Source organism: Athene cunicularia, assembly GCF_003259725.1.
Source record: "Athene cunicularia isolate RWA chromosome 2 unlocalized genomic scaffold, athCun1 chr2_part1, whole genome shotgun sequence".
NCBI lineage: Eukaryota > Metazoa > Chordata > Aves > Strigiformes > Strigidae > Athene > Athene cunicularia.
In genome coordinates this window covers 4286439-4302832 of record NW_020799095.1, presented here as the reverse complement: position 1 = coordinate 4302832, position 16394 = coordinate 4286439, and the positions used below count along the sequence as shown (strand labels likewise).

Genomic DNA, 16394 nt, shown 5'->3' with positions numbered 1-16394 from the left:
TAAGAAAATTTTACTGAGAAAAAAATAATAACCTTTGCTTTATTTTAAATACCTGACATAAAAATGTTAAAGAAATAATTAGAGAGGAAACCCCAACTATTATTACTTTGAAGATTCCTGCAGATGAGTAAGTACACCACAGAACATACGTTTGCCATTTTCTGTGCTCAGTTCACCATATAGGAGCATTTCAGAAAGTCCCATTCACAGCCTTTAATTCTGGACTTTAACTGCATCATGTTATACCCTAGCTTGTCTATATATCCTGTTGAATAATCTGATAATGCTGGTTTGTCTCTGTAAACCAAAGGTAAGCTAAACTGAATGCTGCTAACAAGCACTGGTGATACAGCTTTTATTTGATTTCCTTAGAAAGTTTGTGTGCATGTCATGGAGGTATTTGCATACATGATGGTGAAGGTACTTACACTGCTGTGTAGTCCATGGCTAAATAACTCAGAATCAGAATCACAGATTACTTAAATTTGGAACTCTGGAGATCGCCTCGTCCAACCCTTCTGCTCAAAGTAGGGTCAACTAGATCAGGTTGCCCAAGGCTGTGTCTAGTTAAATTTTTATCATGTCCAAGGACATAGACTCTATCTCTCTGGGAAACCTATTCCAGCATTTGACCATCCCCACAGTGATAAAGCTTTTTATGTTTAGATGGAATTTCTTGTATCACCCCTTCTATTCTCTAGGCTAAACAATTCCAGATCTCTCAGCCTCTCCTCATATGATAGATGCCCCAATATTTTAACCATCTCTGTGGCCCTTCACTGGACTCACTTCAGCACGTCCATGTATCCCTTGTACTGGGGAGCCCAGAACAGGACACAGTACTCCAGATAAGGCCTCACCAGTATTGAATAGAGGGGAATAATCACCTCCCTCAGTCTGCTGGATGCCAGTGACCTTCTTTTCTAAGGGGTGCACATTGCTGGCTTATGTTCAGCTTGGTGTCTTACCAGGACACCTTTTCCACCAAGCTGTTTCCCAGACAGATGGCCTCCAGCCAGTATGGGTGCATGGGAGAATTGCTTCCCAGGTGCAGGACTTTGCATTTCCCACTGTTGAACTTCATGAGGTTCTGTTGGCCCATTTCTCCAGCCTGTCAAGATCCTCTTTATAACAACAGAACCATCTCATGTATCAACTGCTCCTTCAAATTTAGGGTACACTCTGTCTCATTGTCAATAGTGAAGATGTTAAACAGTACTGTTCCCAATATTGGGATACACTACTAGTGACTAGCCTCCAGCGGCATTTTGAGCCTCTAATCGGAATCCTTTCAGCCCAGCAATTCAGGCAATTTTCAATCTACCTCGCTGTCTACTTATCCATTCTTTACTTGCTCAAATTGTCTGTTAGGATGTTATGTGAGATAGTCTTGAAAGCCTTGTTAAAGTCAAAATAAATAATATTCAGTGCTCTGAGTGCCTCAGATTACCAGGATCTTTCAAAGGTGAACAACAGTGGCCCCACAATGATATGGGTCAGTTCCCTCAGCTCTTGTGAACACATCCCCATTGGGTGCCATGCACATGTGTATGTCCCATCTGTTGCAATATTTGCTAACCTGATCCTCCTCTACCATGGGCAAAGTCTTCACTGCTCCAGACCTTCCCATAGGTCTCAGGGGCCTGGGATTCTTGGGGGCAAATCTTACCTGTAAACTGAGGTGAAAACAATGTCGTGTAACTTAGCCTTTTCCGTGTCATGGGGTCACTGCAGCAGTGAGCCCTGCTTTCCCTCATCTGCCTTTTGTTGCTGATGTATCTGTAGAAGCCTTTCTTATTCTCCTTCATGTCCCTCACTAGATTCAATTCCAGGTGGGCACTGGCTTTCCTGACACCATTCCTGCACACTTGGACAGCATCTCTATTGTCTTCCTGAGTCACTTGATCCTGCTTCCATCTCCCAGTGTATTAGTTCTGTATATAATTTGGACAAAATACCTTTCAAATGATGAACAGATTTCCTTTAGAGAGTTGTCCATACCCTGTCAAAGCTGAGCTGCTGTGCAGACAAAACCCCGCGAGCTGAGTCAAGACACACAGCAGACAAAAATGAGCCTAAGTGGATCTAAGAGATGAATGCTTTACTGGCAAAGGGCAGCACTGGGCTTCTACAGCACCAACTTCAAGCATACCACATCATCTGAAGAAACATTCAGAGGAAGAAAGGGAAGAGAGCAGGTGGTGAGTCCTGTGGGGTGACACTGAAATCAGATATCTCATTGTAAGGCCAAAATGGCACAAAGAGGATCTCATACATTATCAGAACTGACACTGGATTTCAGTTTCACTAAGTATATTACTACTTGCAGAGTCATATTAGCTGACAGAGTAACAGGGTTGGAAAGCTTTAAAAAAGCACAAAATATTCCAATAGAGAGGCAAAAGAAGAATCTATGATACCAGAATGAACTACACGATACTAAAAAGAGAGGAGAAAATAAAAGGACTGAAAAAAACAAAACAGCTGGTTAGCAAGGAGGGAAAAAGAACTGGACATGTTTTTAAATAAAAACATACAAGCTGATTCTCAGCATAAACTGACATTAATTCCATTATTATAAGTCACTTAACAGGTTTATTACACAAACTAAGTTCACTGCTTTGAATTGATGCTGTAGGCTCACAGTGAGGAACACACACCTTAACTGATGTTTTACCTGCACTAGGGTTGCCGACTCAGACCCAGTGTCAAGGACTTTACAAAAGGGTATTTTTCAGCAACTGTTTAATTTTCTAACCACAAGTTTCTCTTTCTGGATTCTAACTATAACAATGCTGTCCCTACTCCTCTACAAAGATCACTTACCTTCTTTAACTCTTCCTGAATACTTCTGCCATTTTCTTCTGAGGACAAACTCTCCTTCTGGTTTTCAGGGTCTGTTCTAAGTTCTGACTCTTGTTCTTCACCAGAAGATGTTTCCTTGTCACTCATTTTAGCAGCAAGCTGAAATAACCTGGATTTAAGCTCCTGCTCCATAAGGTCAGGCTTGGTATTATGATGCTGATCCTCACCGCTTATATCTGTTTCTGATAAGTCATCAAAATCCTACAAAGAAATTAGAAGAACAGTAAAATTACTGTACAGGCACAGAAGGAAAAACAAACAGCTTCCTAGAAAAGTATAGCTATGATCACTCTGCAGGGAAACTAGAAAGAAAGTACACTAAGTGTGTTGTAAAAAAATACCATGTCTTTACAGAGAAATGCCAGCAAACCCCCACTTGTTGGATTACGTTTAATATTCCTGTTTACTTTTATATTATGTAAAAAGAAACCATCAGACATTATGTGTCTGTGTGCAACTAATTAAATATGCCTAAATGGCATTTTCCATTCCCAGTGCTGCACTGCCATCACTCTCAGGCATGGTGCAGATAAAGAAAGTGAATTGTGGGAATGAAATAACTTGTGACCAAGTAGCTGTGTCCAGTCTTTAGCTGAAAGCTGCGCTCAAGTTCCCTGATGGCTTGGTCTTGAGCGTTATGTGTGTTTTCCTTAAAGATTACTAGAAACAAGTTTTGAAAAATCTCTCTTTTATTACGTGATGGCACTTAAGATTTTCAGCTTTCTCAGTGCTTATTTACATCAGTGGATCCTCTACAGCGATGATTATTTTCCAAACGCCAGCCTCCTTGGAACAAGTTCAATCTTTAGGAGGCTCAGTTAAGAACAGTGATTGTTACAGACTCGACCACAAGTCCCTTTGGAGGCTGAACAGAAGAAAAGTGAAATGTTTTTGTAAGCCTGTTTAGCATTTAATAACGTGGAAAGGGGGATATTTTTGTCAGTCTTTGCAGAAAATCTGAAGATATCTCATGGTTGTTCCAAAAGCTAATGTCCTGATATATATCAATTCATTTTCTGGATCTGTGCTATCTGACTAGGACCTAATTTTCCCTGATTTCCACTACAGTCCACAGAGAGAGACAGGCATCTCTCAGAGCAACCTGCTCCACATATAGTGCTGTCTTTTGAAAATGTTATTCTCTCCCCACTGGCTGCTAAGGGAAAGTTTTGAATCATTAGACAGCCTGTTTAGTGTTTCAGCCAAATCCACAAAGTAAGGTGGAATTAGGTGGTTTTAGAAGTGATGAATTCTGAAAGTGGAGCATAATCATGACAAAACCACCCAGAAGAAGGCCATGAAGAATGCAGCCTGGGACCAGAGGTGATAGGCATATCTCAGCAGGTCTAAGAGGATGATGTGGAGCCATTCTCAGACAGGAAATTATTCCTCTTTGCCTTACGCTCTCCTACCATGACAGGACCAGACACTGCTGGAGAGACTAAAAGCTGTTGTCTTAGCATTCATTTGGAAATACATAAACAGGACATTTGCTTTGCAGAGCTACCCTCTCTGCAGCCACAGAAGCATTATTTATGGATGGACCAATTACCTCCAGTTCTCAGAGGAAATGTTAACTCTGACAACTCCCTCACAAACCCTTCCTTTCAAACTGCTCTTAATGGATTAACACATCAAGTTTGTAATGTCAGTCCTCATCTCTCAAACAGTAAACTGCTCTGTAGTGTCTAGCACTTTCACAGCTTTCTGAACAATTTTTGCTTGCGGCTATCTTTGAATCAATTACACAACTAAATTATTGCTTTATAACTCCCCTTCAGGATGCAGAAGGCCCTTTTAGAAAACCAGGATTTTTAAAGTACATGCCTAGCTACAATAGAAGGGGAGCCATGGGCTTATGCTGAAATGTATTATTTTCCCAAACAATCAGCTTTTGCAGAATAAAAAGCCTTTTCTGCCAAATGAACTTCGAATCTGTTCTGAATAAGATCAAGATTTCAAATCAGTGTGTTTCCACTTTATAATAGGTTATGATATGCTTTTATATACATATAGAAGATTGGTGACATTTCATCTTGTTAATTAAAAATCTGTATTTATCATAATGGTGCTTCCTCAAATTGTAAGAATAGATTTTTTTCAGACACACCTTGCATGTCATTCAACAACTCATTACAACCCCTGCCCAACAATCTGCTAATGAAAAATACATATCACTAATATAAAACTATCTGAAAATTGTTGCTGAATCAATCAGTTCATCGATTTGTACCCTGCAGAGAAACAATCGTAATTTATGGGATTTACAGGATAGAAAGAACAGCTAAACTGTGAACTTGTATTTTAGGAGAATACAGCTTAGAGGAAAAACATCTCGTTAAACTTGAACTATTTACAGTTACGTATCTAGTCTAAGCTAATTACTAAAATCCTCTTGAGCTACCTCCATTCAGTTAACAGGTACCTCCAAAAACCTACTCTCATCTACAAAAACATGTAGTTTAGGATTACAAGACTTGCTAGTGAGCTCTAACAGGTCTGCACCAGGGTGTGGGCTTCCTCTAGCAGTGTCTAAGGCAGGAGGAATAGGTTTACCTTGGGGTCAAGTCTGCAAGGAAGAGAAGAAAACCCTATTCTATCAGTCATTTGAGCAGATCAAGCTTGTAAAGACAAGTTTGTTGTTCTTGTTTAAATAAGCTGACAAATATGTGTATAAAATCTAGTGAAGCAGTGAGGGAAGCTGGTAGTCCAGAGGGATGAGTTTTCCCATGTTTCTACCTCACTGCTGTATCATGAAGTACTGACAGACTTCATCGTGCAGCAAGACATGCATGATTCCTCTGAGGGCTTCTTACATAGACCTGCTTAGCTGGAGCTGCTTAGCAGCTATATCGGAGTAGCAATACACACATACCCCCACAGAAAGCACCACCAGTTAAAGAATGCATATTGACAACAGCGGAACCACAACTCCTCTTGATCCTGAAAAAATACCAGTCTTCCCAGGATCACACATGACAGCACCTTTTAGGTTGATCTCTACTTGACTCTATCCAAAGCTCAGTGAAATCCTGTAGATCCCTGTAGCTGACTACACATGTATTTTGGAGGAAGGCCTGGCAGGACAATATTGCTAAGTTGCCCAGCTTCAGTAGGATCAAAAATTGAGAATACAGTTTTTATGCACATTCCTGTCCTTTATTCAGCTGTAATGAGTTGGGTAGGCTTGGTGATGGGGTCCAAATGTGTGCTAGAGCTGACCAGGGAGAGACACTGGACCTCACTGGAGGCAGGTGGAGGGAAGGCAGGAAGACAGACAGGAAGGAGATATTCCACTTTTGGAAGCAGCAAGCTGCTGTGTTACCTCTGCCACACGTCACATCATTAGCGAAACGTTCCCAGTTCTAGCTCATGCTTTCACACATATAACCATTTTCCTAACTCACTGGCTGGGAAACTTAAAGAGGTGTTTACTACATTTGCCAGCACAGGTGAAAGTCATGAGCTGCATTGGCATCCCTAGGGTTTTATTTGACATTAGCTAAATTTGTGTTATGAATACACATTGTTTCTTGGGAGAGGACTCACCTTGAGGGTACTGATTTTATTACAGCTGGATTCAGGTATGTCTATTATGCACCTTTCTGCCTTCCAACTTCGTTACAATGAGCAGGTGGAGTATTTACATTTGCGAGAGCTGTTAGTTCCTGCTTGCACACAGAAGTAATGATATCTTATAATGCTACACTTTGTGGTTTCTGTTACTGGTAGGCTGCTCAGCTTGTGTGTTGAGCTTCTCAGATGGTGGCAGTAAACTATTTGTGAGGAGATGATACCTCTTTCATGCATTAACAAAAAATTAAAAATGTATTAGAAGCCACAACAATAAAAAATAATAAATACATTGAAAGGTACTATTATTATTTATTTCATAGATGCTATCTTAAACTTCATTATTCTTTACTGTTCACACATTGGGTCTATCTGGTATGTTTAATGACATCTTTGTGTTCATATAAATCATTGTGTAAATTCTCATTTGCATCCATCAGCAATATATAATACTAACATCTACTAACAAGAATAAAAGGCTACCACTTTATCTGAAAACAGAGTTTCAGTGAGGGCCTGGCAGACTAACACAGCCACAAATGCAGTCTCACTAGAAGAAAATAAAGTGTTTCTATGCAAGCATAAATCCTGTAGCAGGCAATGAACTAAAAACGCATCATTCCTCATACACACTATCCAAATCTTTGCATGCAAATGGCTGATAACACAATGTAATCCTAGCAAGCAGAAAAAAAAGCCCCAAAATAAAGCAAGCAAAGTACTGGCTTGGAGGGTCCAGAACCAAATCCATGTTATACTATAAACTCTTGAGAGAAAGCTCCATTCATACAGGAAACCAAAAATCAGAAACCACAATTTTTAGGAGACACAAATTGTGAGGTTTCCAGACAGTTTCTCAGTGAGAGCTAGTGTAATTTCAGGGCAGCTGTTTTCAATAAATACATCCCAAGCGCCATCCCGTGGGGAACAGCAGTCCAGCAGTGCTCAGCCCTTACCTGGCTGCAGGGCAGGAGAGCTGTAATTAACAGGTGGGGTCTCCTGACCAAAGAAGCAAACTTAAAATGTGGGCACTTCCTTCACTTGAAGCAACTGAGCCGCTCCACTTTCCATCACAAATATAGGAATTGAAGCTACACTAAGTAACATCTCCTCTCAAAAACATAATGAAAGCCAATATATCAATACTATTATTACTAATAATATCAATTATTAATATTATTAATAATAATGAAATCAGAGATATTGGTGGTTTGAGTAGCAATTTATTGTAAAAAGTTACAACTTGAAAAATAATTATTAAAAGCAGGGTTGCAGTTCCCAGTTCAGGTTCCACAGGAATCTAAGTCTTCTTGGTACATAAGCAATTAGGTTATCAGAAATTTATTACAGTAGCACCTTGGTTTTATCAGGACAGTTTTTAAGTATTGTTTCATGACTGCATTTACAGCATCTCTACAGGCAACGCAGTAAACCAGGTTGTTCTTTTACCTATCATTAAGTGGCAAAAAACTCTCCCAAATACAGTACATCTTGATAGCCATTCTCAGGCTTCCCTTTTTAAATTGCTCTAGACTGTATACAATGAATTCTCTCTAAGTTACAAAGTAAGTATTCCAGTGTTGAGTCTAAAATATTTTTTTTTTTAAATGCCATGGCATTCTCCTAATCTAGATACTGGATTTTGATTGAAAAAATACCTGGTTTTAAATAGAAATTAAGATGTGAGTTATGAAATGACCACAGTTGTTCAAGAACATAACTGCTTACAATTTTCTGGACTTGGACAAGGGAGAGAGGAAAGGGTCTGTTTTCATCTCACTGTGAGTCTCAAAGAGCAGCAAACAAGAAAGCAATCTTCACTACTTGAAAACTAAAAAAACAAAAGCTAACTTTTAGACCGCTAAACTGAAATTCTGTTCTACAATTCTGATGAAAACATAATGGTTAACAAACTATCATTTTATTATTACAATGCAGTAAAATAAAGTTATTACTGCAATTCAGTAAAGCATGGAAAAAGTCTGTTTCTTCACCGCAGTTTACATATGATCATTTGTTTGGTGTCTAATGTCTAGATGCAACATGGTTTAGAAGAGTGTTTTGTATGGTTTCTGCAAATTCTGTGTAATCTTAGCACATGAAAATCTATGCCTGTTTTAAGACCCCACAATGAAGCTTCCTTAAGTTTATGCTGTCTGCAGTTCTTCACGCACCTACACCACTGTTATGTAGAAACTGTTTGTGTGTAGGGCGCTCTCTGCTGCAGACTTAATCATTTTACCAAGATCAGTATGTTACTTTGGGGATTATATGAAACGCTGACATCCCTTTAATCTAATTTTTTTAAAGCAATATAAATGATGTCTGGCTAATTTATTTTCATACCTCAAATCATAATCATTATGCTCATGATCATTTGAATTACTTCCTAGAATTGTTCAACCATGCAAATCGTTGCTATAAATTGTAGTAGCCAGTCCATTCCTGCTCCCAGCAGTGCTTGTGTACTAGAGACTGGAGTTAACATTCTCCAAATGTGGACACTATCAAATCAGCCACCAGCATGCGTGCGTGTGTGCATCCAAACACAAACTACATGTATATAAATCCACCCATACATAAACTTCCTAGTGAGAATTTCATTGCTTTGAAAAGAACAGTGTGATATAGAGGCAGTGTGGCTCTGCCTGCCCCACTGTGGATGGGGGAGCAGGGGAGCTGGAATAGTCTCTTTTAGCTTAAAGGGTAAAATGAAGGGGAGAGTGGGTCAGAATCCCAAACCTTGCACTTTGAGCACAACAGAGAGGTATAAGTAGCACTTAAGTGACAAAGCAGCTCATGAGAGCTGGAAAGAACAATCATTTTCTGCACCAGCTTGCACTTTGAAGCACACACTAAGATGCTGAAGGATGCAGTCACATATGTCTGGAAGTGGTCTGCCTTTAGTTCATCACTAGATGAACGTGGGGAGGTTTAGATTGGATATTATGAAAAATTTCTTCACTGAAAGGTTTATCAAGCACTGGAACAGGCTGCCTGAGGAAGTGGTTGAGTCACCATTCCTGGAGGTATTTAAAAGACTTGTATGTGTGGCACTTAGGGACACAGTTTAGTGGTGGACTTGGCAGTGTTATGTTTATGATTGGACTCGATGATATTAAAGGTCTTTTCCAACCTAAATGATTCCATGATTCTATAATATCTCCAGGACCTTTCCTGTGAGCTCTGATCTTCTATACTCTGCAGAGCAGTAATAACTTGAAAAGCACAATATTAATACAGACACACATATAATGTGCACAAATACACAAAGCCAGAAAAAGAAATGCAGAGTTCTGTGTACAAAATACGGTCTTTGTGCAGTCCCTGGAAAGCCCTGTAATTCTGCCTGATGTTCTGAGAAGTCATTAATGGTCACTGACATGTTGTTAGAGCATATTATCAACCATACATGTTGAACTCCCCTTTAGCAACTGCAGATTATAAAGTTTTGAGGACATGAGTATAAATGAATCAGTACAAAACACCCGAAACACCCAGACCTAAAAGCAAATGGAATAGATACAGAATTATCAATAGTTTACCCAGCATTAAAAACTTGCTGAAATCCTAGAATCCTCATCGGCTGTACTGATATTTTTCTATGGGAAATGCAAGCTAGTAGCATAAGCAAAGAAAAACAATTCCAGGCATCCTAAAATTGCTCTGATGGTTTTAAAGACTGGGTCAGGTTGCTTGCAGGCAGAGGCATAGGGAGAAGACAGCACTTAGCTCTTAGCTCCCTGCTTCAGGTTTACCATTACTCTGCTGCAGCAACGATGCAACTCCAGGATTTAAGAGGGGTACAATATTGGAAATGGAACTGGACAAGGGGTCAGTATTATCCTCAACCAACTGGGTAATTAGAAGTGTGTTTGCACTGCTAAAAATGTTCTGGGGGACGACAGGATCCCTTATCAGATCCCTACTATCAGTCCCAGGCCTGGACAAACTCCAAACAGAGATTTCTTGGCTTTCTGGTTATCCTATACTTGTTGTTTAAAAGAAATATTTAAGGAGTATGTCACTATCTTCAAGTTGTATGATCAGTTTTTCCAAGTTTAAACTGTTATATTCTGGGGTTTTTTTTAGGTTTTGGGGTTTTTTGTTTGTTTGGGCTTTTTTAATCAATTGACAAACTATTTCAATGGAATTAGTTTGCAAACACTCACCCTTAACATCAGAACTCATAATCAAGTGGCTAATTAAAAGCAGACATCACTTGCACCATATTTCAAAGAAAGCCCTTTCTGAATTTCTGCTGCTCATTAGCTTTATCCCTTATCAGAACATTTGCAAACAGCACACAGAAGATTCCCAAGCATATGAGTTATTTCTTATTCCAAGAACAAAGGAATTAAAAAAACCTCAGTGCAACAAAACAGGTGATTAGTCAACATTTGTTAGCTGTTGGCAAATCCTACCTTTTTTTTTTTTTTTTTTTTAAGAGCACTGTATTTTACAGCATTAACAATGTCATTGATCAGATAGAAGTGGCATGTTTGAGAACAAGGCAAAGCCTGTTCATGGTATATGTAACACTTTACCTTTGCTTCTTCTCATTTAGGAGCCATGAGAAAGATAAAGCTTGCAAGAACACTCGACCTCCCACTCACAATTCACGTTATTGCCAGCATAGCTTAATTAGTTTTGCCTAGCTCGTTTTGAGAATGCATTTGGTAAACTCACACACAATTACCTGGCTTAAATTCATCTTGTTGGCTTTTGTGTAATTTTTTTCTTCACATAATTCTTCAGAGATTGCTTTATTCTTCCTCCACCTTCTTGATCTATTTTCTGAATTGTAACGGACTTCTTCAGTCTCACTGCTGTCTGAATACTCCAAGCTGGTTGCCTGTGGATTGAAATTTACATCCAGTTCTCCATGGAAATGTTTTTTTTCCATTCTGGGTGTATCACTTTGAGTTCTGCTTTGTAACCAGAGAAGTTTGCTAGGTCCTTTAGCTTCCTGGGAAGAGTTTACTGAAGAGGTTTCCGAGTCAGAGAACAGTGTCTCAGTATTGGTGTATAAGCCAGAGGAAGGGGAGGTCACTGTCTGGTACTGATCATTGCCATAAACCCATTCAGTACCATACTGGGAATTGGTATAATAGAAATCGTCTGGTAATTGCTGAGGTCTCCGATGCAGCTTGTTCAAGGCCACATTCCAGTCATAGTCATCCTCACTGTCTGAGCCCATCTCGTCATAGGCAGACACAATGCTGGATTCATTCTCCAAAGCTTCGAATACTTGACTCTTTGGTTTGGCGAGCATTCGAGGAGGAGGCAAAGTGACATTCTTCAAAGCTACCCAGTTACCATCAGTGCTTTGAAAAACGGAAGGTGGATCTATGAAAATGAAACAAGAACAATTGTGATCACAGTGTGAAAGGCTCATTTTACTTGCCAGTTTGGCCACAGACTGGAGGGTTCAACAAAACTAATGAAATGCAAGTGCTGCTGCTACATGAGCACTCTCAGGTTATGAGCCATGCTGCTGTAATCCTTTCAATCAGAAGCCACTGCTTAAAGTCATGGTGATGACTATTTAAAATGTGAGTACTTGGACAAAAGCTTCTTTCTAAAAGAATTATTATGAAAGACTGAGGGAACATCAAAACACAGACATGTATAAATCCTGTGTTTTGCAAATGTCTTTGATTCTGTGTGCAGCTCTGGTCCCTCATCTTGAAAAGCAAAGATGGAAACAGGATCAGAGAAAAGCAACAAAGGTTGCACCAGGTTTGGAAACGTCTTCCATTAGGGAATGATTAAGTAATCCAGAGCTCTGCCATCTGGAAGAGAGAAGACTGAGAGGGTACATGTTAAAACAGATGGGGGACTCTCTTCCAATCTAACTACTAGAGGACATCAAGTGAAACTAGAGAAATCAAGGTTCAAAACAAACAAAATAAAGAAATAGGATGCAATGGGTACCAGAACTATGGAGCTTCTTGCCTAAGGGCGGTATGGATGTTAGAAATTAATCTGAGGTAAAACAGAGATGGCTATGGAAGAGAATCCACTGACATTTAGTAAATACAGGAAAACACTTCTAGCTGAGATAGTCATTAAGCTGAAAGTTCTGGAGGTTCAGAGCCTACTCAGAGACAGCATGAAAAATACTTGCTTTCTCCTAGTCTTTCCTAGGCTCTTGCTTATGGTTGGTCTTATATCCTAGACTAAATGAGCTTTTTGTCTGATCCAAGCACCGCTGCTCTTGTATTCTTACACTTTTTCAGAGTATGTTTCACAATTCCAACAGAAAAAAAAGCCAAAAATACGGTCAAAAAGTGCTGTATAACTCAAAGAATTGCATTTCTTCTAAATTTAGATTCCATTTCTGATCAAACTTGAAAAGTCCCTTCATGGGAAATGTGAATGTCTGATGATTCTACCTCCTACAGCAGTTGAATAGATATAATGCCATGGGTTTACACAATAATCTCAGCCTACTGAATGAAATTTTCAGCCTTATGGATTCCTTTAATCGGTTCAAATTTGCCATTTCCAGAAAACTGTAGAAATACTTATTATAAACTATTACTTTTCTAAAACTGTAAACAGAATATCACTATTTAAAAATGGATTAAGTAAAATCTGGATCGTGTTGTAGATGATAGTCAAGCATCTTCCATTACATGACTACAAATATTTGGGGCTCGAGATTATTTTTTTCCCTGGAATTGTTCATAAAAAGTATGCAGTAAGAATGTTTACCTTTTTTTTTTTTTTAAAAAAAAAAAAAAAAAACTTCCCCACAAAAATGAAACAATAATTAAATGGTAATTAAACTTAGGAGCTATGTAAGTTTTAGAACAGTTTATGTATTTGCTACTCATTTGAGTCCTTTTGGCTTGTTTTCACTTCCTACATTTCATGCCAATTCAGAGAACTTGAGAAAATACATCACTGCATCACTGAAGTCATTCTTACTGCTGCTTAAAAAGAAAACAAAATAGTAGTAGTTTTCTTGTAGCAGTGACCAGTTGAGGATATAAGGGAGGTTTACAGAGAGAACTAATACCTCTTTACTGTAACATCTGATTTTGGAGAAAAAAAACAGTATAAGCTATCAAGCATAAAGAAGTTCTGCTTGTTCACTTTTTCCAACTATGCTCCTAATCTAAGTATAGGATTCTCTTGAGAGAAAGATGACCTTTCCTTAAAAGCATCGTTCCTTCAAACAAATCAAACAGCTCTGCAAGATATAACTCTCCAATTGGAACTGAATTCTACTGCACCACATGACACAAACATAGTGCCACATAGCTTTTTCTCTCCCAAACCATATCCCCTTACTTTGTTTAGCAACAACACACAAAAATCGGTCAAACATCCTCAGTTTTCTGAAGAAAGGACAGGGTAATAGTTGATTACATCTTAGAGGGTAGGTAGAGTGGAAAGGAAAGCCACTGAGAACTTCATAATCAGAAAGTTGACTCAGTTTTATCCCAGCTTCAAGTAATGTCAGATGCTTCCTTACTGATTTTCAAAAACGAAGTAACTTACTTGAAAGTATGGATTTTGCACAGAAATCTTTGGGTATACACTATAATTTACCCATGTGAAAATGAAAATAGATTTAAGAAGTCTCATTGTGAAACTATTGGTAAAGGGGAAAAAAAAGCGCACAGATTAATGATTTGGCTCTTGAATCATCATTAAACCAGTGCAAACTATAATCAAAATGAATTGTGAACTGCTTTTTGGCTACATGACTAAAAAGCTCACTGATGTTACTACTACTACTACTACTAACCCCCTGCATGGCTACAGGCTTGGGGAGGTGTGACTGGAGAGCTGTCTGGAAGAAAAGGATCTGGCGGTTCTAATTGACAAGCAGCTGAACATGAGCCAGCAGCATGCCCAGGTGGCCAAGAAAGCCAATGGTATCCTGGCTGCTATTAGAAATAGTGTGACCAGCAGGAGTAGGGAGGTGATAGTCCCCCTGTGCTCTGCACTGGTGAGGCCACACCTGGAGTATTGTGTGTCCAGTTTTGGGCACCTCAATGCGAGAGAGATCTCGAGGTGCTGGAGCGAGTGCAGAGGAGGGCAATGAAGCTGGTGAAGGGCCTGGAGAACAAATCCTATGAGGAGAGATTAATGGAGCTGGGACTGTTGAGTTTGAGGAAGAGAGGGCTGAGGGGAGACCTCATCACTCTCTACAGCTACCTGAAGGGACGTTGTAGAGGTTGGTGCTGGTCTCTTCGCACAGGCCATTAGTGACAGAACAAGAGGGAATGGCTTTAAACTCCAACAGGGGAGGTTCAGACTGGACACTAGGAAAAAATGTTTCCCAGAAATAGTGGTCAGACAGTGGAATAGGCTGCCCAGGAAGGGGCTGGAGTCACCATCCCTGGAGGTGTTTAAGGGTCGTTTGGATGAGATGTTGGGGGCTATGGTGTAGGGGAGAACTTTGCAGAGTAGGGCTGAGGGTTGGACTCGATGATCCCAAGGGTCTTTTTCAACCCGAATTATTCTGTGATTCTGTGATGCTCCAAATCTTGGTTGAGATTTTTTTCATTTTCTGTATCCTAATACAAAGCTGCTTACTACTGCATAGGTGAGATCATATTTACACATATTAGCACAACCAGCTATTTACTTTAAGCACAATAGGCATCACAATTGCATCACAAATGTGGTTCATAGATGAAAAAAAGCAGAACAAATCCTCTGAGCACCTGAAAGCAATCTGGGTCAATCTGTCATTCTATTATGGTTAAACAATTGTTAAGTACTAAATTGCTCTACAGTTGAATTCAATGAGATTGAAGTGGGTTCTTAAATGTAAGCACCCAATTAACTGCTTTACTGAAAATAGGCCTTCCACAAAAATGCCCAGGAGAACAACATTTCTGACAGGGTGTTGAATGAGCAGTTCACAAATAATGCATACTTAGTTACATCATATTTTAGTACTACTTTATTATCACTTTCTTTTTTTGGGGGGGAGGAGGATTAACACTGTCTAATTTTCAGTTTCTCAGTTTATCAATAGCATTACAGATAAACAAATTGAATTGATGGCCAGCCTCCATCCCTGGTCCCTACTACACCCAAACACATATTTTGGCTGCTTCGACTTGCCAGCGCCTAGAGAGCCAGCTGTGAGAGTTACAGCACCAGTAAACTCACCCTACAAAAGAAGCTTTCTGATTATTTAGCTTCATAAGCCAATTTGCTACAGGGGTCAGATGGGCTCTACAGCTGTTACAAGAGAAGCAGCAGACTCTGTCATGGGAGGACAACAGCAGTAGATACGTTAACTTTGCTGTTCCCCATCACCTGGAACCAGGGGCTGCAGTGAGAAGTTCAACCCTTCCCCTTGTGCAGCTGTGGGGGTGAAAACTAACCAACTCATCTGTGTAGCATTTGCCTGGAGCTGCACTCATGTGGTCTCGTGAGCACTACAGCCAGAACAAGAGAGGCAGTGGAAATGGGACATCCTCCCAGTGACAGTCTGTACTTAGGCCATCCCAAGTAGGGAATTGCATTCTATTTCAGGGTGCTGATTCAGGAATGGGGCTGACTTAGGAAGCTGCTCACCATCCATCACCCATGTTCACATTCATACTTAATGCATGGAGACAGAGGACAGATCTAGGGCAACTGCTGCTCTGTGAAGTTCTTTAACTTTCTCAAACTTGTGTGGAAGTAGCATTCATCTGGGTTGAAAATAAAGGTTCAATGGGGAATCCTAAACGTGAATTATTTTACTGTTTGGTTCACCATGTAACCTCATGAACAGTTAACTTGTGCAACAGAAGGGATACTATGGGCAACTGCAGACTCCTTCAACTGGAGGACAGATAGCCAGGTAACAAAGCAGGGCCCTTGGGCTCTTGTGTCCTAGAAGCTCTGAAATGTATCCAAATTAGATGCCTAATGTTTCCTAACAGTCCCAAATCAACACCCAAAGGCCCAAATTTTGAATCTTTTCTTGGGGGGGG

The 16394-nt window shown here is 39.7% G+C and overlaps 1 protein-coding gene across 7 annotated transcripts in view; it reads right to left on the bottom strand.

The window, feature by feature from the left end:
* Positions 1–16394, bottom strand: part of MYRIP (myosin VIIA and Rab interacting protein) — a 233627-nt gene that overhangs the window by 27834 nt on the left and 189399 nt on the right. For 6 of the 7 annotated variants that reach the window (XM_026842001.1, XM_026842004.1, XM_026842003.1 and 3 more), the window contains 2 exons: positions 11138–11787; positions 2827–3066 (listed from right to left, as the gene is read on the bottom strand). In XM_026842001.1, coding sequence (XP_026697802.1) covers positions 2827–3066; positions 11138–11787 — 890 coding nt within the window. Of the gene's footprint in view, positions 1–1594; positions 1677–2826; positions 3067–11137; positions 11788–16394 lie in introns of all 7 variants that reach the window. The other variant, XM_026842007.1, reaches the window with a different exon arrangement.